The 24,704-nt window shown below is 38.8% G+C and overlaps 1 protein-coding gene across 1 annotated transcript in view; it reads left to right on the top strand.

Moving 5' to 3' along the window:
* Window positions 1-409: 409 nt before the first annotated feature.
* sppl3 (signal peptide peptidase 3) overlaps window positions 410-24,704 on the top strand; it is a 39,465-nt gene continuing 15,170 nt past the window's right edge. Inside the window, exon 1 of the mRNA XM_080876672.1 lies at window positions 410-973. Coding sequence (XP_080732798.1) covers window positions 948-973 — 26 coding nt within the window. The 5' untranslated portion in view covers window positions 410-947. The remainder of the gene's footprint in view (window positions 974-24,704) is intronic.

The raw sequence follows: 24,704 nt of genomic DNA, 5'->3' as shown, positions 1-24,704 counted from the left end.
GGGCATCTATGGGGTGATTCACATTTCCAGTCAACATATTGTCCTGACAACTTGATAACCGCACGACATTTCTTTTATCGGCTTTTGGTCCCTTTTAAAAAACAAAAAATCACCAAAGGAGTCGCATTATGCAAAACAATATTTTTAAAAATCTTAAAACGAATTTATTTTTTATAATTATACACACGTATTCAATTTAATTTGCTCTGAAAAAAAGTTGTTTTTCTTTTTAATTTAATTTACAATTTTATTTTTTGTCATAATACTAAAGTAAATTGGTTAAATATTCATGCACGGCCCGTTTTTTCCGTATTTTGTATGTCACATAATTCAGCAATTAATTGCAACAACTCGTTGCCTTTCATAATCGCTGTGTATATGATAGGCTGCAGTGCTGCCGGGAGGGGAAACCATTACAAACGTTTTCGATGCATGAAAGCGTTTCAGTGCACGTCCTATTTGTAAACCTCTTCAGTAGGGCGATTTTGCGCGCTCCCGTGGACTCGCCATAGAAAACAAAGCTGAACGTCTTCCATAACAGCTAGAGGTGCAGACTTGAGGAATATCCGAATTTAGTCTGCATACAGCGAGCTGAATATGGATTTACTGTGGGTGTAGCATCGTTGGAGACCGAGCCTTCTCGGTTGGAGTGACAGCAGGACACTAGCGAAACCACCGAAAATAACAGCTGTGTCTTTTTTTCTCGGGGTGCTTTGTCTAGTCCACCTAACGATAGCAAACCATCACTGTCGTTTTAACCGCAAGATATTCAGCTAGTTCTTACTAGCTGCTGCCGGGATGTATCACCATGTTGTCACCAAAAAGTAACCGCTAAGACGTCGAATTGTGAAGGAAACGCAAGAAAACATCTCCCGGGTCCCAACGGGTTGTCACTGGGACCTGAATCTGTGTTAGCCACAGTCGCGGAACCCACTGTTTTTGGCGATATGGCGGAGCAAGGCTACTCATCCTGGTGAGTGCGTACAGGCATTGCGCTACCGATTGGTAGCCGCTGTTGCTATTGCTAAACCAGATTGCAATAGGTCATTAAACCAACGAACCGTATTTCTGTCAGTATACAGAAACCTTTGTCTCTTCACATCGACACTTCACATGCATTTATCAACGTCTTCAGAACAAAAGGTCACTCATCCAGATATTTTTCCATCAGCTTGATTTTTTTTTTTTTTTTGCTAAACTGCTAACTTTGGCTAGCCCTAGCTAACGAGCAGCCCCAGCTGATGCCGTGCTAACATTGTCCAGCATCGGTTAAATCCAATGGTGGCTGTTGCAAGGAAATGCTAACGAGTTAGCTGCCCTGCTGATAGCTAAAGCACAATGGGGTGGTCATTTTAAAAATTTTCCTTCGCTTTTTGGAGTACGGCTGGCTTTGTTGGTAAACCCAGTTGTGCACAATAAACGCAGCGTTTCATGACAGTGTTAAAAGGCTTAGTTTGTTGTCTGTGCCAACAAATTAGCGCTAGCTGGCATTCGTCGTCGACCTGCTGCTCACACAATAACAAAGGTTCGGCTGTAGCTAAGCTAGCATCGGTGTCAAGTCACAAAAATGCAGTTTTTCCATACAGTGACAAGCGATAGGCGGTCACAGATGGCACCATCAGGTCTCGAGGTATAGAAACGATATATAACTATAGTGTCATAGTAATTTTTGTGGTCGGCGAAAGTATAGATTGCACGAAATCATTCAGAGATGATGTGATAAGTGAAATGCGTTGTCTCCGAAAACGACCTCTTTCTTATGGCCTAGTTAATCTATACTAGGTTATACTTGTCTGATCTATGAACTAAAGATTAAGTGTTTGTGTCATGTCTACTACAAGATTGTTTTGAGTCTGAGAAGGCCGAGCCAACCGGGTCTTCCCTAAGAGAGTGCATTCATTGAGTTGTACGAGTCGACTGTTTATTTCATATACTAACCTTTATTTAATGTCACACCTTCTGCCTCTGAAAATCCCAGTATTCATGCTCTTTAAAAAAAAAATCACAATTGAATATCTTTCATCAGTTTTAGATCAGTGAGCAAAAGTCTTTCCCAGTACAGCGATATCTGTAAATGCAGATAAAACAAAGTTTTTCCCAACGTTTTTGCCAGCAGGGTGCCACTGTGTGCTTTTAGCTTCATAAGTGGTCTATCAAACTGTTTGTGTGGTAAATGTGTTGTATAAAAAGTCCAAATCACTGTAAAATGTGAGGCCAAAGAAAGAAAATAGTTTGTATATTTTTTTTAATGCACAATTTTTATGACTACACCCAGTCCACAGGCTTTTACAATGAAACTTGATATTTGAAAGGGTTGTTGTCATAAATTTTGTGTGCAATGTTATTGGATCTCAGAATGCAAATTAGTGTCCAAAAAACAAGCTTCATGATCCCGTTTGACTTGTCAACGGCTGTGATATATCAGAAGATAAGCGAAGCACTGGTGAGGATTAATTAACATAGTAAGCTTAATTTATGTGACCCAGCAGCAATAAAACCCACTGCCGATCAAGATGGATTTACACCTCGATGAGATCGGATCAAAGCACAAGCAAAACTACCTCTAGATGTGGTTAAATCAGTGGATTGATTCGTAACACAGCAGATAATGTCCATTTATTCTTTTGCTTTAAATGGGACTAACATTGAAATATGTCTTCACAATATTACAGCCCCATCATTTTTCTTTTTTTAATTACATTTATAGGACTGAGATCATCTCTGACTGGGAGGGGAGGAGGGTTAACTTTATGTTTGATTATTTATTTATTTTTTAAAAAAAAGGTATGAATAGAAATATTCAGGCATGCCTTATATGATCAAATTAAGAATATTTTCCAGGTGCACTGTTATCTATACTGTTCTACAAACATAAAAAATGATTTGGGGTTATTTTATGTGCGCTCCTACACATGACCATTTTGCATGTGTTTGTTTTATATATGCTGATATTTAAGTTATAGTGATGCAGATTAAATCAAGTATGAATTCAAAAGCTAATGATGATGATTTAACATGTTATTGGGAAAACAACCTGTAACAATCCTCTTGATCGGTAAGCTATCTGGGATTGCTCTGAACATATTTATTATCATCTGTCCCCAGGCCTTGCTTTAACAGTGTTAACGTATTGTTCATTCTCAACCTTTTAACACTTGTTGAAGGTAGCTTAGTACAAAGGGAATCTGAAAAACGGATAACCTCCATCCAAGAGAGTGAAAAAGAGGAATCAGAGACATTATACTGGTTGAAATTTATTCAGAACAGCAAAGATGGTTATGAAATTTTAACTGAGAGGGGGGGAAAGGGAAGGGGGGGAAAACCCCTTGCTTTTGGGGAAAATCTGTACATAATTTCATTATCATTTAAAACATTTCATTTGTGAGTGTAGTTTGTCTCAATTGCCGCTTAAGTTCGAGTTCATTAGATACTTGCTTTAAACTAACTCCCCAAACAAGTGCCACAAAGCTTTACCCAGATGGCTGCTCAGTGGCAAGACTTTCTTCTAGAAGGATTTTGGGAAAATTCAGCCACTTCAAAATTCTCTCTGGTCTAATTTGCATACATTAGTCTATTTTTTTTGAGGAAAAAAGAGGAAGAAAAGAACCACACACACCCACAGAGGCAGTTTATAGAGGGGAAAAAAGAAAACATACAGAAACACAATAGAAGCACTGATAAGAACATGCCAAGTGGACAAACCATAAAGCCATGTCGGCCAATCAGAACCACAGGCTCTGCAACGTCAAAAACTGCCAACCCTGCAAATGCCTTTTCTGAATTTCTTGACCCATGATTTCCAAAAGGCCAGTTTCAGTGACCTAAAACTGCGTGTGTGGCTAAAAGGCTAAAGTCCATGGAGAAGGAAAATCTGTTTTGTTTTTTAAACACGTAGTGTCAACAAAGCCTTGTACATTTTGTGACTTAATGATTTTGTGTTAACCATGGCTAAAGAGCTGTTGATATAAGGATTCCTGCTTAGAGATGTATTTATTGTAATATTTATGATTTAACTCAAGCTCCTCAAAAGAAATTAGTCTAAATGGGGTTTAGATACATAGTTGCTTGTGTTGATTTGCAAGCTCAGCAGAAAAACATTAGACCGTGACTATCTATTGTGCTTGAAATAGCTTAAATGTCACTGAGGAGCTTCAGAGATGAATAATGAGTAAATGTGGAATTATAGTTGAATCTCAAAGCTTGTGTGCTCGCACTAAATTTTCTTTTTGCTTTGCAGCCAACCTGAGATTTATTTTAATTACTACAGTGTGCACAGCCAACCATCAGGGCAGAATATCATAGTGTTTGTAGACATAAGCTGTTTTCAAACACAAATTTAGGACAGTTTTGGAACAATCTGGTTGAGATATTTTCTGCTTTTCTCACTTGTAGTGAACAGCAGGAAATAAATTTGCAGTGTGCTGGAAATGTTAGATTTGCTGCAGTATTAGGTGCTCTGTTCAAACATCACATGGACCCATGAAGCTGACAGGTCCCCCCCCCCCCCCAAAAAAAACCCCCCAAAAACTCATCCGATCCAATTGCATGGGATATTTGCATTTTGCCCTACACTTCTCCTGATGTAATCTGATAGAAGTTAAGAGCACATGCATGAAAATGGCTTCATATTTTCTACATTTTTATTGGTGTTATCTAGTAGTGATGTTTTCTCTTCATATCAGCATCATCAGGTTAATATAGTTTAATATTGCACTAGATCAATTTTAAGTCATCCTGTTACAGTAGAGTAAGTGATGCCACTTTTGTCCTCACCTCAGTACCCGTTTGTCAGAAGAGCAGCAGCTAGGCCCAGTGCAGCTACCTCGCACACTGAGCCACTGAATGCAATGTGTTCCTAGTAACTTTCAGAAGACACCAGAAAGCACTGCTGTTTTAAATCACATGCCTAAGTTTATTAATAGTGTTGACAAAGAGCAGATATTTGAAGACCGATCTCTCACCGCAATTTGTAGAGACATTTGTTAAATGTGCACTTAGTTTCTGTTGTGCGCAGCTAATTTTATATCAAGCTGTCCGGCGCAAACGACAGTGAGCCCCTTTCAACCTCACAACAACCAGCTGACCAATCTTTCTGAAGAGTCTTCATTTGTTGCCACTATCAACTCTTGCAATAGCAGCAATTTGCTTTAAAGTTAGATTACTAACCATTGGTAGTTGTTTTGTTCTAGTTTCTCTTCCTAGCTTTTAGTTGTGTAGCTGACAGTGCATGCAGTGTAAATGAGAAATTTTCAACCGTGACATTTTAAATCAAATTATGAAAGTCACACTTCCTGAAGTGAAAGCATAGAGCAGCAGAACTATTCAGTCGTATGGCACTCTTTTGTTGTATGGCACTCTTTCTCAAGTCAAGTTTATTTATAAAGCACATTTAAAAACAACCGAGGCTGACCAAAGTGCTGTACAACAAAATACAAATATAAAATACAATAAAACACAAGTACATAAAACTCCTCACTGATAAAACAATAAATTAAAACAATAAGTTAAACCTTGCTAAAAGCCAATGAGAAGAGGTGAGTTTTAAGAGCAGTTTTAAAAGTTCCTAGGCTTGTGGAGAATCTGATGTGAGGAGGTAAACTGTTCCACAGTCTGGGTGCAGCCACAGCAAAAGCCCTCTCTCCCCCAGTCTTTAGTCTGTACCTGGGAACATCTAAAAGCATCAGGTCTGCTGACCTCAAAGATCTCCTGCGGCGGTAAATGCTAAGAAGCTCTGCCAGGTAAGGAGGTGCAGTACCGTTAAGGACCTTAAAAACCAGCAGTAAAATTTTAAAATCAATCCTAGAAGCAACTGGGAGCCAGTGGAGAGAGCAGAGAACCGGAGTGATGTGGCCTCTCTTTTTGGAACCGGTCAGCATGCAAGCAGCAGCGTTCTGCACCAGTTGGAGGCGATGCAGACAGGAACGATCTAAACCAACATAAAGGGAGTTACAGTAGTCCAGCCGTGAAGTAATAAAAGCATGGACCACCCTTTCTAGATCGTTCCTGCACAGGTAGGACTTGACTTTGGCTAAAATCCGTAGATGATAAAAAGATCCCTTGACTACGGAGCTGATTTGTTTATCAAATTTAAAAGCACTGTCAAAAGTAACACCGAGGCTCTTAATGGAGGAAGTACATTTGGATGTTAGGGGTCCCATAAAATCAAAGGAAAGGTTGGGGTCTTTAGGAAGCCCAAACACAATGACTTCAGTTTTACTTTCATTTAGATGTAGAAAGTTAAGCGCCATCCAAGTCTTAATGTCAGACAAACAGGAGAATAACGGCTGCAGAGAGTCCTTACAGTCTAACCTCAGAGGGAGGTAGATCTGAATGTCATCAGCAAAGGTGTGGAAGGACACATTATGTTTGCGCAGCACATTGCCCAGAGGGAGCAAATACAGAATAAACAGCAGGGACACACTGATTTCTGACACACTGATGGGGCACTGCCCTATTTGTAATATACTGAAAACTTTTTTTTTTCCTAATATAACTGTTTAAGTCCTGCCACCACCAGAGAGACCCAGTAAAGATATAAAGTGTTGGAAGATTTGACATAACCCCTGCCTGCTGACCTGTTTAGGCTAGTGATGGCGTTTACACCAGTTACTGTTATCAGTTCATCTGCACAGAAAACTGGGTTAAGTAGCACAATAGCAGAGAAGATGACGTTGTTGTCTTTTATGGTAGAGCTGGAGCCTCACCTCTGACACACATTCACCGAGCTGTGAGCAAAGAGACAGCCCTTGGGCTAAGACTAGGGCTGCACAATTTTGCATAAAATGAGAATCACGATTTTTTTTTGCTTAGAATTGAGATCACGATTCTCTCACGATTTTCTTTTCCAGTATAAATATTTATTGCACTTATTAACTGCACATCAACTTCGTAACAGTTGAGACTGAACATAAAAACAATAAATAAACATAAAAACAACAAATGTCTCACATTTTGTCGTTGCCGCAAAATGTTGTACTGCTTGAAATTCCGTCTCCACCGTTGCTCGACGCTGCGTGTATAGAGCAGGTAGTGCAACAATAGAAAAATAGTTGCGGGACAGCACTGTGTAGCGTTGTCTAGGGTGTTGATCATTTTCCTAAATCCCTCGTTTTGCACAGTGTTGATGGGAGCCATATCTTTGGTCAGGTGATAAGCAGTGTTGGGACTAACGCGTTATTAAGTAACGCGTTACAGTAACTACGTTATTATTGTGGTAACGAGCACGGTAACTAGTTATTATGCCAAAATCAGTAACGCGTTAGTCGTTACTGGGATTTAGATAGGGTCGTTACTTCGTGTGGTGGCTATCGCGGAGCTTCCACAGATTCAGTAACATTAGCAAGTGGTGGAGGCCAGCAGGTGGATGAAGGAAAGGGGACGCAGAAGGAAAAGAGACCCGAGGCAGCCGCCGGTCCAAGTGTGAACTGAACTTCAGGTAAGAAGTTATGACCTGCAGTCTCTCTGGGTCAGATATAAACCAAGTTTAGGTGGAGTTTATTTTCGTTATTCTGACTTTTTCCGTACTGCGTGCTAGCTAGCATGACGGAGTTTCTATACAGCTGGGTGGGTGCTATGAAGTTAATGATGTTGAACTTTATTTTGTTCATAAGTTATTAGAGTTGCCAACCGTCCCGTCTGGTATTCAGAGAAAATATTAAACGCTTCTTATTGAGGTGAAAAGGAACAGTTTGTCCCGTTATTCAGCTACAATGAAAAAGGCACAAAGCTGGAGTTATTCTGTGTCTTTGCTGCACAGCTGCCTCTTCTCCTCTCATTCTCTCCCCCTCCCTCTCCCGTTTCTACTTCAATCATGAAACTGATCAATGATCAGCTGATCGGCTCTCTTGTTTGTTTATCGCTCACTTTGCGCCGAAAGAGGAAACCAGTGGATGTCACGCTAAACAACAGCAGCACGTTTAAGCTTGATCAGCTGTTGTTAGAATTTATTTAATATTAATTTCTAGTATCAGCTGATGTTTGCTGGAGCCACAGCTGTAAACCTGCTGGCCATGATATGGTTTGGTTATCTGGTGAGAGGGAAACATGAAGATGAAACCAGGAGATGTCCTTACTGGATCATCAGAGCTGTGATGGAGAAACAGGTTTACCTTTTAGGTGACATGAATGAGTTGAAGGGAAGTTATGAACTGTTTCTGAGAGACAAATAACACCAGGATCCTTTTTTAGGTAGCTGACAGCTGGTAACTGTGCAGGTGCGGATCTAGCAAAGTGTTGCCAGGGGGGCAGGTAGGGCATTAACTGGGAATGGGGGGCACAAAGAAATACTTTTCTTTCTTATTCCCATTTAAAATGTCTAGCTTTTAAAAAATAAATATCTGAATCTTACAACAAACGATTGATAGATTGATGCATATATACCATCAAAACAGTGTACATCACTGTCACAACAGTGTTTATTTTCATTCAAAGGCTTTATGATTTTTTTCCTATAATGGTGGGCCGGTCTCTAGTCAAAATGCCCGGGACGATTTTCTGTCCCAGTCCAGCTCTGTATGCAGCTCATCTGCAGTCTGGTGTTGCCTACATCTTCCTATTCAGAAGGCAGAATTTCCAAGTTCTGAGTACAATCAAAGCACCACGACTGCAGTTTTTGTGTTGGATGTAAAAGGCGCACATGACTCTGTGACGTAGGCTAGAATCATGGCAGCAGTCAATGACGGTCCAGGCGTGGGATTTCTCTCGTGGAAATATGCATTATACATTATACATTATATTTTCCTTTCTATTGGTAGGTGGCACAGTGCACTTGTGGCAAGTAAGCAAGCTAGAAGACTGGCAAAGTTATGGGAGAAACACATTAACAAGAGAATTCTGAGTAAAACCAAAGTTACTTTCCCTAGTAACTAGTTACTTTGAAAGTAACGAGTAACTTGAAGTAACTGAGTTACTTTTGAGAGAAGTAACTAGTAATGTAACTAAGTTACTATTTTAAAGTAACTTACCCAACACTGGTGATAAGTGATAGCTTCCATAATTTCTTTGTGCCTGCGGGAGTTCGACGTGTATAGGGAAGCGCTGCATAAGGTTCCTGTTATTGATGTTTGGGTGGTTGACCGGGACAAATTTTCTCCAGTCACTTTCTTGTCATCCCTGACGTGCTCTCCGTTGTTTTTTTTCCCTGCCAATTTCAGCAGCCAGCTTCTGTATCACGTGGTATAAGGCTCCACCCTTGTCATTTGTTGAGCAGGAAGAGTGAGCGCTTGTTGCAGATTGTACCCAGATCAAAATGCGGTACAATCATCGTCTTTTTTTTAAAAATTGTTGTCATTTGGAAATGAGATCGCACATAAGTATGAATTGAGATCGCAATTTTCTAACGATTAATCGTGCAGCCCTAGCTAAGACCGTTAATTTTCTTTCACTTAACCTGAGCTTTAATTTTTTTTTCTTAAGTTGATAGCAACAGTGCTCGTTTTTATAATCACAATCAAGACCTATATTGGTAAAAAGCTATTAAACTTATTATTTTAGTTTAAGCAGCCCAGTTGTGGGTGGGAAGAGTGGCAGCAAAAATATCCAAAGGGGGCACTAAAACTGTATTGGCCTTTTTGTGTGTGTGTGTGTGTGTGTGTGTGTGTGTGTGTGTGTGTGTGTGTGTGTGTGTGTTTACGTATATGACTACTGTATATCCTCTGGTATAATGTTTCTTTCTGTCAGCAGTACTATACTGCTGACAGATGACTGCAAGAAGAGTACTACATCTCATTCCTCTGGAAACTAACGTTAAATAGTTTTGTGCCATCAGCAATTGAATTACTTGTAAATTCACATATTTTTGAGTAAAGTTGTTTAAAAAATAATACGTAGATAATAATAAGCTAAAAATTACAGATCTGATTAGATAAAGCAAAAGTACCGATGGCAACAGTGCCATCTTTGCCTCCAGTCAAATTCCTCACCTCACTATTTGCCGAACACATGACCACTACACAATGCTCAGCAACACTTTATTGCTGAGCATTGTCGAATTTTGAGAGGACAGCAAAGTTGCCAGCAAAGTTGTTAAACGGTTTCATAAATGTTAACAAAGCCAGAGATCACATTAACAGTAGCCATTTCACTATTAGCAGTTAACCAATAGCCACAGTAGCCAACATCATTAAGCTAGGAACTAGCAGCTATGGCTAATAATAAAATATTAGGAGGATAACACAGTTATTTGTGTCCAGTGTCAAGTACTCAAAGGTAATAAGTGGCATTTTTTTTCTGTTAGAGCATTAAAGAAAACAAACTAATGATATAGTGATATATATGACTGAGTATGATTATGTCTTGGGTTATTAGTTTTATTGTAAATATTCTGTATTTTTATATACCGTATTTCCCGGACTACAAAGCGCACCTGAATATTAGCCGCACAAGCTAAAATCAGGGGAAAATCCTGTTTTGTACATACATTAGCCGCACCTGACCAAAAGCCGCAGGTGTTTCAATATTGACTTATCATATGTAAGAGAATATGCACAAAGCGAATTGTCAGGAAAGAGATGGCTGTTTGGAGACACACCCCTTTTATTAATATTTTGAAAATCAAGTTATGGGTACATATTTGCACATGTGCTGTGCTTCATAAATGAGTAACAAATGTAGTACATAACAGTAACCTACAGCACACCAGAAAAATAGATTCAGACTATCTTTTAGGCTCAGGTGCAGTGACACGGCTTTAACAAGAAGAAAAGTCAGTCATTCACCACCATCTTCCTGCGCACTAAAACCACCAAAGTCCTCTTCTCCAGTGTCGGAAACGAACAGGCTCAGGATGGCTTCGTCATCCACTCTCAGCTTCTTTCCTTCGTTGTCACTTTCAAAACCAAAGATAATCCTCATTGTCAGTGTCAGAGTCGAACACCCTCTGAAGGGCCGTGGCGGTGTCCTCCTCTTCATCATGCAGCAGTCCAGCCCTTCGAAATCCGTTGGTGATCGTGGATGTTTGCACACTTTTCCACGCTGTCAGAATCCACCGGTAGAGTTGAGCACAACTTGCTTTTCGCAAGTTTATCGCCGCTCGTCATCCACGACTCCCGCTGAACGCATAGCGCTACTTTGAAGTTTGTTTTTCGCGCTACTTGTACGGCACTATGTTGCCTGGCGGATGGACATGTGACCAACATACCACTCTTGAACCCCGATCCTTCCGCCAGGCAACGTAGTGCCGTACAACAGCGGAACAAACAAAACAAATCGTCTTACGATATGACAAAAATCATGGACAATCCATAGAAAAGCCGCACCTGACTAAAAGCCGCAGGGTTCAAAGCTTGTGCAAAAAGTAGCGGCTTATAGCCCGACAATTACGGTAAACTTGTTCTCAGAAAACATTTTAAACTAAAATCATCATTCAGTCCAGCAGGCATCATTGTGTTGAGTGTTGAGACCCAATACACCTCTTTCTGAGAAGTCAAATCCAATGAAATGCAGAGTGGCAAGGGACTGATGTTTAGCTTCTTGGTAGTGTTTGGCTGTAACTACTCCAAGTTCCCAGTATGCATGCATCTAATATGTTCTGAAGTTCACTGGTTGACTGCTCTTTGTTTTTTCAGTGTAAGCTTGACCATTGGGGCATTCAAGAATACAGATTACTGATGTTGTACTGTAGTTTAGTTTATGAATTGTTTGATAAGGAACGTTTTACCAATATGTGGATGGGTAAAATATATCTGAAATGGTGTTACACTGTCTGCATTTACCAACATCTTAAGTTTCCTTTTAGGTGATGCCAAGTGTGATTAGGTTTGCTGGCCTGAAAACTGTGTGCAAGATTATTGCTTATTGTTTGAGCTCTTTGAAATGATAGGAGAGGAGGCATTTCAGTGATTCCACTCAGTGATTCCACTTAGTGACGGTTCAGCTTTTAAGATGTGCCAGTGTCTGTTAATTATGTCCCTGGATTTCTGATGATAGTGGTTCAATTCAGTGATGAAAGTTATTCTTTCATTTTTTTTCTGTTAAGGTTTTAAGGCTTAAGCAGTTCATATCTTGAAGATACTAAAGCATGGAATTAGGCTCTGACGATTATGGAGGGATGGCACTTTCCTTAATTAAATCATGATTTCATCTCCTTTGTCATGCTTTTGAATTCTTCCAAGTCTGAGAAATTTCTCCAAAGGCATAAAAATTGCCCAGTAGGTATGTTTTCCTTGAGATGACTTGGATGGTGTTGCAGTGAAGAAGAGTGTTATGTTCAATAGGGTTCCTTTAAATTGAAATATGTAGGCTTCCATCTTGGTGTATAGACATGGGTAGATTACAATGAAAAAGTGTCTAGAAGGAAATACTTGAATTTACATGTCAGAAACATTTTGAGTTCTCCAAGAAAGTACCATCTCTCCATAATTGACATAGCCTACACCCAAGTCATATGTCATTTCTGTGTCAGTGTGACCTAAGGGTGGAGGATGTTAAGGATGATTCAGGTAACAAGTTGTTACCTGAATGCCAGCGTATCATTGGTAGTGCAGTGCTGTTTATGCATAACAGGCCTGTGCAGTCTTGCAGTCAAGTTAAACGGTGTGAGTCTCAGCAAGTTAGTTCACTTGAGGAATTTAACTAGCTAGCCACCATGCTAAAACTGAATCCATCTGTCTAATCTTTGAAACACTTTCAGTTAGTTAAAATACTTTTCTGTCAATTCAGATTGTGGATCAGGCTAAAATGTTAAAAAATAATGCTATATATCTTGACGCATGCCCAATCATCCAGGTAAGTAAATCCCAAAAGGTTGATTCTGTTCATCTGGACGTTTCGTCACTTGGGTGGGTGACGAAATGTCCAGATGAACAGAATCAACCTTTTGGGATATTGCCATATAGTTTCAAGGTTATATTAATAGGTTATATTATATTTCAAGTACCCATGCATTTCCTTTTTGTTACTGACAAATGAGAGTAAAAAGGCAATAAAGGCTCAGGTTTTTTTAGAAAAAAAAATTAATATGGGACAGGATTAGGAAGCTGAGGAAAAATGAAGACAAGATAGTGGCGCTCGTAATAATCATAAGATTTAAGTTGGGTTACTGCTCAGTTTAACAGGCAAAACTGAAGCAAACTACAGGCTCACTTACCACAGAGATACATTTGCGGTAGAGTTACGAGTGCCTGCGTGTTTTTAAAAATATCTGTATGTCTGAAGCGTAACTATATTGTATAGCAAGATGGGGCACTATGATATGCAACATGAATATTTTATTGCACATGTAATTAGTGTGTCCTTGTGTAGAGATGCCACAAGACCCAAGACTTGAGTGGAAAGCCAGTACAAATAGTTAAGGACCTGATGGTACTTCTATTTTACTGTAATTTATATAATTGCAAGAACTATGAAGTTTACTCCAAAATAATAACATAATGCTGCAGCATGTAGGTGTAAAGGGATGTACAGCAGAATCTTTGTAAAGAATTATTTGTTTAAACTAAGAAGTTTGGGTTTTGTTTTTTTTGCTTTTTGCTGGAGCTTTTTGTTCCTAAAACATTAGACTTTACATTGCATATCTGCTGATTGTCATATCCAATCAAATTTACAGCATATTTAAAAAATAGAACTTTTCTTTTAGTTGTGCCAATCTGACACATTTAATAGTTGACAAAAAACAAAAGGAGAGAAAAGCAGAGATCAACTTGTGTGTGGATTTATGTCAACATATGTTCTCTCTCAGAACAAACCTGTAGAACAAGCTTTCTACCTGACATTACGATCAAGTACCACCTAATGTATGTGGGGGTCATTGAAACTGACAAATGCAGACTTGACGTCACAGCTCCAGGGTCAGGGTGCCGGTGCTTTAAATGCTTGTACACTGCATGTCGTGAAAGGAAAGCTCAGTCTGGAGTCTGGATTTAAAACACTTGCTCTTGCCAACTAGCAAGAGCAGCAATGTTTAAACATCTGGTCAACTAGATGTTTAAACATTGCTGCTTTTGCTAGTCGGCACCAGAAGTACTTGTCAGGTAAACAAGTGATTCTTATTTTATTGATATCCAAAATTACCCATTGGTTGTAATATCTCGTCTTCCGTCTAAGGGCAGGCAGTGGTGCTTGCTCCCTCTTTGTGATGGAAAGTAGGCAGACAGCTGTGAGAACTAGTGCGGTTCTACAATGCTTTGAAAGATGAGTGGTTATACGTTAGATATTACAAGAGTTAACATAAACAAGACTGAAGCTGTGTGTAACCACATTCTGCACAGGCACATATGTAGATGCTGGCCAACAGGAAAGGTGGATTACTGCTGCTAGCAGTGCTAATGTAACACTTGGCAAACTGATCTAATACTGCACGTGTGTAGTGTTATACACAGCACAAAATCTTCAGCAATATTTAAAAGCACAATGTCATTAATGGAATGTTAAATGCAAATGCAATGATTGTATTTGCAATGTTTAAGCTCATCTTTTAGATGTTTGAAGCACTTTTCCTGCACCTTTTTTTTTTTTTTTTTAAATAATCTTAATACAAACTTTTTTAAAATATTGTTCATATGTACACTAATGTGATTATTTTAATGAATGAATACCTTAGTAAAAGTTAATAGAGTTAAAAAATTAAAGAAGAAACTTTACACCTGGAAACCTAGTTTTTAAAGAGATAAATACAAAGTCCTGTTAAGACTTATCTACAGTACAAGTCGATGATGCTTAACCCTTTAAAACCGGTCGGAGCGGGTATGCTCAGTTTTGCGTAACTATTTTTAAATCCCTGTAGAACCAGAACCACGTAAGCTAGCACAATAATTTTTAAAAGTCATTTTTGAGTTCATAGTTTTCTGAATAGTTTCTGGGATGCTTAGAACTCAAATTGCACTGCTGGAAATAGTTTATTTTGATGCACATGGTGTTTATTTGCATTGTAATATTTATTTTCACTTCTCCAGCAGTATATAAAAATTGGTGCAGCTCAAACATAAAACTATGAAGACACTCAAAATAAATTTCCTGTTATTAGAAACTATTTTGTGCAACTTTTTTGTATTTACAATTTTGAGGGATAAACCTCTTAAAACCCAAAAAAGTATTATCAATTTTTTTGTAGTTTATTGCACTTTGTTGTAATATATGTAGTTATTATAGACTTAATGCATACATATTATTAAAATCTGGGCTATAACGGTTATATTGATGTATAGCAACTTGAAATGCTCCCAAAAATGGCACTACTGCATGCAAAAATATAAAGATAACTCTGGCGGACTTGGTTCTATAGTAGGTCTTAAAGGGTTAAATGACTTTTGCACTTTTTAAATAATCCTGTTAAATCTTAAGGAGTTTTGAGGGCTTCTTCAGTAGATCTTACAGCTGTATAGACAGAGCTAATCCTGCTGAATTTTCTATTTAAGAGCACACATTGACCTGAGTTTGGCACACTACTAAGGCACCTGTTGGATGTGTCCTGAACAGAAGCACCACTAAGATAACCTCTCAGAGCTGAAAAGCTCAATTTGTTTTAATTTGGAGAGACAGGCGCCTAATCAAGCTTAAATTTTAATGGTGGTCATCTGTGCTGATTAAATGAGTAAAATTGTTACATGTTGAGGCCAGCCTTAATAGGTATGTGCAACAGCTAGTATTATCCCTGATGTCTTAATACAAACTGATAGATTCTTGGTTAGTTGGTTATTCAACTTATTTTTTCATTAGCATACGTCATGCAGTTACAAAACTTTAAAACATGTCTTTTTGCAGGAGATTTTCTCTTTTTATTTAAAAAAAAAAAAAAAAAAAAAAGATTAATTCAAGAATGTATTTTTGATCTCATTATTATTTTTGCTTACTAGTCACTGGACTCCAAAATTGTAAACCCCTCCTAGAGGCAATCTTTGCTACGTTAAGATGAACGATGGGCTGTCGGATTGTAACACCAGAGATGAAGCCTGACCAGAACCGCCTGGATCTGACCAAGATCCATTTCAATGCTAAATTCTCAAACAAACACAAAATGGAAAGATAACTCATTACAGTACCAATGCAGAGGAAATGTGTCCTTTTATATTGGGTGTAGTCCATTAATGTCCATAATTGATCATAAAGGTGAGACACTAAATGCTACCTAATTGGAAGTCAAACACCCAGTGCCTCGCTTAATGTAATTGATGGGAAAACTTGTTCGCAAGATTAATGTTAGTCCTGGAAGACTTGCCTTTTTTCTGTTTAATGTGTGTGTGTGTGTGTGTGTGTGTGTGTGTGTGTGTGTGTGTATTAGACCAGACCTGAGTAAGATGTTCATTTTGCAATAGTAGACTTTTGCTACTATACCTCACAGTAGCAAAAGTCTTTATTGTGGCCTGTTGACCTGGCCTTTAGTGGTCAGGTCTGGATGCAACTAGGACTGGGCGATATGACCCAAAATTCATATCTCGATATTCTTTTGCTGGATGGCGATATATATATCTTGATATTTTATTTTATTTTTTAAATTTTTTTTTAAATCCCTAAAGTAAGAACAAAAAGTGAGTTCGTAGTCAAAGCTGTGTCCCAGATCTCACACAGGCACTTTTATTAATATACAGCGTACATGAAAAAATTACTCAGAAATAAATTATCAGCATTTATTAAATAATAATTCTCCATAAATAAAATAAAACAATGTTGTTTTTGTGCATAACAAAAAGCTCACAATTGTGTTCTACTATGTGACTGACAGCCTGGAGTTTGAAATCCTCTTTGTAACCATGTTTCTTAACTGGTGCCATTTGTGGTCCTTACAAACACACAATGCGGTAATATTACGTTGAAGCACAGTAGGTATTACTCCGCGAGGCTCCTGACTACGGTAGCCGTAATGCTCCAACAATCCATCAAGTGGTGCGGCTTTGTAGCTTACAGATTGCTGAGCGCCGTGTACCATATAAAAGCGGTTTGCGGTCAGTAAGCACAACCAGAATTCATACATAATTCTGGTTGTATGAATTCATACACTGTCGATTTTTGAGAAAATGAAAGGGTTTTAGGCCGGGCAGCCCCCGTGCGTGGAGCTGCATGGTGTCAATGTGTTAGCCCGGTTGGCTCGTTAACGTGTTGACGCCGTCCAGCCGCATTGACGCATTAATGCAGTTATGGCGTTAACGTCGTTTTAATGAGATTACCATTTTAGTGCTGGTAGCATTAATCTCCAAATGTTTACTTTTTACCGACCAGCTCCTCTTTGATAGCTGCCATGTCCATCTTGTCGTTGCCTGCAGGTGAAGCGATGGGAGAGGGGGAGTTGTGTTCAGTGAAGGAGAGAGGCGAGGCAGAGTAACGTTGCGTAGAGACAAAAGTGGACGAAAGACAGGCAAACTTGCAGCTCCTCAAGTATAATTCTAACTTAACACATACTATAGCGTTACGATATTGTCACATCTCATATCTCGTCTAAAAATATATCAATATATTTAAAAAGTCGATATATCGCCCAGTTCTACATGCAACTGCTTTGATTAAGAATGGTATTGGAATTGTTATTGAAAACCTAGTCTGTCAGCGAACAAGGACGTCTTATGGCACTTCGGGCTACCGTCCAGGCCTCAACAGTCCGGGATTGTATTTTGTTTTTAAATGTTCCATTCATCTATCTCACCCATGTTCTACAGGCTTCTGTGCACAGAATTCAGACGAACCAGTTCGATGCTAGAATATGAATTAGGTCTGTGGGAGATTAAACTAGCTGTCTGTCTGCTTGCTGTGTTGACAGTGGAGCAGTGACCTCATTGGTGTGTTGTAAAACAAAGTCAGCTTTCCCTTATCACTTTATGAATGCTCGAAACCAAACTGACCATGTTGTTTTAACCCGCACCTAGAGTCAAATATACCAACCCCCATTGTAATGCTGTATGATGCAGTGCTGTCCTAGTGTCCCGTTTCCACAGTGAACTGTATGTTAGTGTTCCAGACTCAGAGACCCAGTAGAAGTTTCTGTACCACTGAATAAATGAAAGCGACAACGGTCTTGCTTTTTTTCACTTTTGCAGAGTAAGAACTAGAGCAGGGGGATATGATCAAAAATATTTATCACGATATACATTTGAAAATTTGTGATTAAAGATATAACTGACGATATAATTGACACTAGACAAAATACTTTACAACTCCACAACTTTATTAGTGCAAAAAATCAATGTATCAATGTATTTTCACTTAAACAAGCAGCTGTTTTTTGTGTATTAAAGTTATATAAAAATTTATCAGTGCAAATGCAAATTCCTTGCTGACTGTTTAACCAAAAGGCATTTCCAGTGGAAATTGGCCGACATATCCTCAGCATAACCATGTATAATATCCACAAAACTTAAAAAGAGGTTATAGACACACAATACAGTAATATTATGTTGAAGCACAGTACGTATCACTCTGCGAGGCTCCTGCCTACAATAGCCGTAATGCTCTGCCAATCCATCAAGCGGTGCTAAAACATTTGACAGATTTTCGAGCGCCGTGTACCGCATAAAATCGTTTCGAGGTCAGTAAACACAACCAGAATCCATACATAAGGCACACGGGATAATAAGGGGCACTGTTGATTTTCAGAAAAATCAAAGGATTGATTTTAAAAACACCAAAAAACACGGTAATAATGACGGCCGGCTAGCATGCTCTACCAAAATAGTGCTTTGTTGTGTATCTGACGGACGAAAGCTAAACCAGTTCCACACTAGGGCTGGGCCATATTATACCGTTCACGGTAATACCGGTATAATGTTAGGCAACGATAGGAAAATGAAATATCGCGATAGAATATGAGTAAAACACGCATGCGCAGTGCCTTTGTTTTCATACGCACATGGCCGATTGTTGAGTGAAACAGATGAACCAGAATTGGTTTGTAAAAATGGTGCAACTTCAGTGATGTGGAACTGGTTTGGTGTTTGTCCGTCAGATACACGACAAAGCACATTTTTTGCAGAACATGCAAGCGGCCGTCGGACTAAGATGCCCTTAAATCTGGGAGTAATCTGGGTCCTAAACTCCGTATACTTCAGGTCAAACGAACACTGCAGCATCACTAAGAGTTAAAAACTGTCTAAATTCTTTCATCTTTAATAAAACGATCAGCATTGCTGCTTTACCAGGTGTAACTATGAAGTTTAACTTCCAGGCATCCATGAAAACAAAATGCATTACATTTAACGGAGTTAGAAGCTAGCAGGAAGCTAGCGGAAGTTAGCTCGCTAGTTTCGCTAGTTACCTAAGCATGATATTGCATGTTCTGACTGAGAGATTTCTGAAAAAAATCAAACGTACAGCTCTGCTATCACTTCCAACATAAATGAAGACAGGAAACTAAACAGCAGTGACGTTTGTAGGGTTACTGAAGTTGGGCTAGCTGGTATATAATTATGTGCTACGTGATCGCTAGCGACACAGCTATGTTAGCATAACATAAACAGTGAAGCTGGAGGACGAACACTAACACTTTTCCACTTATAAAAATTAACGTTAAGGTTCCTCATGGTTAGAGACAAATGCAATCGCATGGCAGGATGCTGTAAAAGGACCAATCTTCAGTCAGGAGAACAACTGAGATAATCCATCCACAATAGAAGGTTAGTCATTAATATACTGCAACAACATGGGAATAGAGCAGCTGCCAGAGAATTCAACATTAATGAATCAATGGTACAGAAGTGGAGGAAGCAAGAAGAATGAGTTTAATAAAGTTTGATTTATCTGACTGCTTTGTTTCGCTTAATGTGCCTTATAATCCCGTGCACCTTATGGTCCGAAAAATACGTACTGCACACTGCAGTTTAATGTTGCAAACAGTGAATATTTTTATATTTTAACTTCAGTGAATATTATACATGGTTATGCTCAGTATATGTCAGCCCATTTCTACTGGAAATGCCTTTTGGTTAAACTTTCAGCAAGGAATTTGCATTTGCACTGTTACATTTTTATAAAGCTTTAATGTACATAAAAACCAGCTTCTTGTTTAAGTGAAAATAAATGATAGGTTGTCTTTTTGCGCTAGTAATGTTGTGGAGTTGTATTTTGTCTCGCATCAATTATATCGTTATCGCAAATTTTCAAATATATATCGTGATAAATATTTTTGGCCATATCGCCCTGCTCTATTCCACACCACTGAAGTTGCAGCATTTTTACAAACCAATTCTGGTTCATCCGTTTCATTTAACGATCCGCTTTCGCCCTTCTCGTTCTCCTTCGCCGCCATGTTTTTTCCACCATGTGCGTATGAAAACAAAGGCACTGCACATGCACGTTTTACCCATATTCTATCACTATATTTCATTTTCTTATCGTTGCCCAACATTATACCAGAACACCAAAGTGCAGCTTGTGCCAATGGAAGTGATGTCACTTCTGGCGTCCGGTGCAACTCGCAAGGATGAGAACTGAGTATAAAGGGCCCATTATGCTAAATGTTCTATCAGTGTTTGGAGGAAAAATAATTATACAACTCAACTGCATGCCAGCAGAAAATAAATCTTTGTAATTGCACAGCCAAACTAAAAATGCATCCCCTTTATATCATGATATTGTGTGTGTGATAAGCTTTACATTCGGGTCAGTTCAGGCCTGCAAAATAAAGTCAGCATGGGCCAAAAACAGCAGTTCCTCTGCCACTAGAACCTTGTTCCAAAAGCAAGTCAGCTCTCATAGACTCCCATCTTAAAATGTCCATCTTTGCAGCAGGATCAATTTTACATCCCCCAGTTTTAATAGCTGACCTGTTTGAATTGTACAAAATCTAAATTCTGTTGGAGGTGTGGCAGCATAGTCTGACAGGTGGCTGCCGAGACGTGGGTGTAGCTGGTAGATATTTCCTGGGCTGGACCTCAGCCAATTAATGTTGATGAACTGGATCTCGGTTCGTGTACATGGTGTTGGAGTATTTCATCTGTGTTGACACTGTGTGTATTACGGTATATGTACCAATAACCAATTCAAGGAAACTGTTACTTATAACATTCGACCTATGGAGTTGCTCTCAAACTTATCTTCTACTGGCTTTAATTAAAAAAACAAAAACAAACAAAAAAATATCCAAGGATTGTTTGATTTAATTAAAGCTGAGAGGCATTATGGTGCACACTACAGAGATAAAACATCCAAGATTGCATTTGTTCATTGTCGCTCTTGAAGTATAGCTCACGAAATTGGCTTCAAAAATGCAGATTTTCAGTTAGTTATGATTGCTATATATTATAATATAGCTTTCACATTTTGCTGGTGCTGACAACACAAACGGAAATGTAATGTGTATAATACAGGATGTTGCAAAGGAAATCATTTTTGCATCCATTCAGTGTTGTTTCATAATAACCAAAGAGGATGTAGCTGCTGGCATCAGGTGTCATAGTGTGAGAAACATTTGAAACACTACGAAGTGATACTATATTATATTACTTTTAAATGTCGTACATATAGTCCACATATAGTTTCTGACACTGTGTGTTTGTATGTTTTCTCTTTTTTAACACCTTATTTCTTTCTCTGTATATTTTTATTTCATTTACTCTTTAGTAAACATTAAATTCAACAGCACTTTTAAATACACTCTGCATTCCTCATCCATGACCAGAGTTTGACAGGAGACACACGGGTAGGATTTGGGTCAAATTTGCACCTCGTACTAAGGCAGGCAAATTACAATACCAGCCTAGTTTTTGACTGCATAATAAGGTTGCATGTCAAGGATGTGCCACATATTGATATGGGACGAAGATCAAAATAAAAGCCTGGGTAAACATTTGTTTGAAAACAGCTGCCACTGTTTAATGTGCAAACATCCAGATTAGATGCAGAACTCTAATCATGACTGATTAACAAACTGAAATGGATAGATGGATATCTGAAGTTTTAAAACCATGCTCACCCTTTATCAAAATAAGTGCAATGCATCTGTCATTGTGCATAACTATGATTCCTGCTGCTTTCAGGCTGAGTTGTGTGGATCATATTTTTAATAGTGACTGAGCAGAGGGCTATTGCGTTGTTGTGCTCAATCTGTTCCTCGGCTATTTAATAAAACTGAAAAACATAAGTGCTATAGCACATGGGGATTCCACTCCAGAGGCATTATTTCAGCAAGATCTGCAGATGATCATAGGTGGCAATCCCAGACTATAGAACATTTTCTATACAATCTTTTATGTTACAGAGTATTCTAGGAACCAAATGCATGATTTATATTTTCTATCTGGAGTGTTGGCTTATGCATTTCAGTCCGATCAGGAATTGTTATACACACAGTGAAATTTCAGATGTTCAGATGTTGATGGATCTAATATAGGTGCAAAGCTAGTATTTAGTGCAAGCTCAGCTTTTATAAAACCTCAATGTGCCAGTCATTTGCTTTTAAACTACACCAATAAACATAACACCTAAAACCTGAACTTAACATTAGTACAGTTCTTTCTTTTCTTTTTTTTAATTCACACCCTCTTCTTTAGTATACAGTTTCCAGTGTGCCTTCAACTCTGTTCCATTGGCCTCATTGATTTTCATAATCAATAACTTGCTTTTCCTGAGTTCTCATTTTAACATGCAGCAAAATTAGCAATTCAGATTCTGCTGTCGAATTGGTTTCATTCGCTCCTTTGGTGTGTGTGCATTATGAGGTCCGGTCATCTCAGGGGAACATATGCTCATGGTTGTGCGGCTCAACAGTATTGTGCAGCTTCAGTGGGATGTAGGGTGGTCATAATTAATTTATTCAGATTCTTTTCCAGTTCTGTTGCATGTTTGGTTATGTAGTGATAAACGGGGATTTTTTTTTGTTCGTTTTATTCTTATACTTTAACAGGCCACTGTGATGGTTAACTGAACTCTGCTGACCCAGTTCCCTTTGTATGCACAATGCACAATGCTGTACCTTTGTATAGAATGGACATGCTGCCCAGTTAGTTTACACTTGCTGGTACAGTCTGCAGACTTCATTATTTTATTTCCAAGCATTAAACTTGCTCCACTCAGTTTATCATTTTTGTGGTTGCTGTTGGTGCCGTGCTACTTTGCTGGGACAAATGTGTCTCATGGTGATAAAATTGCCACAGCCAATTTTTCCATTGTCAGGTATAGAGTCTGAAAGGAGTCACACAAATTGCCATTTTCAGCTAGAGTCTGTTTTTGCTATATTTAGAGTATGATGATTTAAAAAATAATACTCCATGGAAAGAACAGCACAGCCATAATTTATTCGGACATCACCAATGGTTTGTATGTCTCTATGGGTGAATTGATTACAGAGTAGAATCCAGCAGGAAAACCACCTTTTATTCTCAGAGAGAGGCTTATTTACACAATTCACCACAGTCTAGCAAATCTAAGGGCTGAACTTTCTTCCCCTGTAATATACCAGCTCTGAAGCTCATATTTCCTCTTCCATAATTGAACTTTGAGTAAATTTGACAGTAATCACATGCATCCTGACTCACTAAATAATCCTTGTCAACTCAACATGTTTTGTTTCATAACTTTATTTGTTTTGCTGGTGTGATAGTTTTTTGGTTTGTTTTTTTTTCCCTTCTTTTTGGTAATGCTTGTATTTTAGTGAATATTTTCTTCTCCTTTAGCTAAAAAAGGAGAGGCTAGGAAGCCTCACAAAAGCTAAAATCACTTTTAAACAATTTCTCTTTTGGTACTAGTTGTCAGATCACATCAAGTGAGAATTCAACTTGTGCAACAAGCAAAAGTATATTAAAAAAACTGAAGAGTGGGCAAATCCCAAGTTAAACTTTTCTAAACTTCAAGACAAGCAAAGCTGGAACTAATGAAAGTACGGGATAGCGTTGATTGACATAAGAGTGAGTGGTGCATTTAGAGCAGGGGTTGGCAACCGTGTGGCACGCGAAGGGTTAACTGATGGCACGACCATAGCTGGATTGGCCATAGGGCATACCGGGCATTTGTGCGATGGGCCGATTGTGATTTTTCATTTTTACGGGCCGATGGTTCTTTTTTTTGTTTGTTTGTTTGTTTGTTTGTTTTTGTAATGATATAAACAATGTAAGGTGGTGGATTGGCCAGATGATGGCCGATGTGTAAAAATAAGTTCGTTGTTTGGTGGTGGCTATGGCGGAGCTCACAGAGGCCAGTGGGTGGATGAGGGAAAGAGGAGGCAGGAGGAGGGCGAGACCTGAGGCAGCCGCCGGTCCGAGTGTCAGGTGAACTGAACTTTAGGTAGAAAGTTATGACCTGCAGTCTATCTGGGTCGGGTATAAACCAAGTTTAGGTGTAGTTTATTTTCATTGTGCTGACTTTTTACAGTCAGTTACAATAACTCGTACTGTGTACTAGCTAGCATGATGAAGTTTCTATACAGCTGGCTGGGTGCTATGATGTTACTGATAGTGAACTTTATTTTATTCATAAGGTTTGTTAGCAGAGTTGCCAACTGTCCTGTAAAAAAACAGGATCGTCCCGTATTCAGAGAAATTATTACGCGTTTCGTATTGAGCTGAAAAGGAACAGTTTGTCCCGGACTTCAGCTAGAATGGAAAAAGACACAAAGCTTGAGTTTTTCTGTCTTTACGCTATCAGCTGCATCTTCTTCTCTCATTCGCTAGTACATAACAGTAACCTATAGCACACCAGAAAAATAGATTCGGACTACCTTTTAGGCTCAGGTGCAGTGACACGACTTTAACAAGTAGAAAAGTCAGTCATTCACCACCATCTTTCTCTTCTTCCTGTGCACTAAAACCACCAAAGTCCTCTTCTCCAGTGTCGGATATGAACAGGCTCATGAT

Source organism: Rhamphochromis sp. 'chilingali' (genome assembly GCF_963969265.1).
Source record: "Rhamphochromis sp. 'chilingali' genome assembly, chromosome: 2".
NCBI classification, from domain to species: Eukaryota; Metazoa; Chordata; class Actinopteri; order Cichliformes; family Cichlidae; genus Rhamphochromis; species Rhamphochromis sp. 'chilingali'.
Note: the sequence above shows the minus strand (reverse complement) of the source record. Positions and strands in the feature narration are given on the sequence as shown.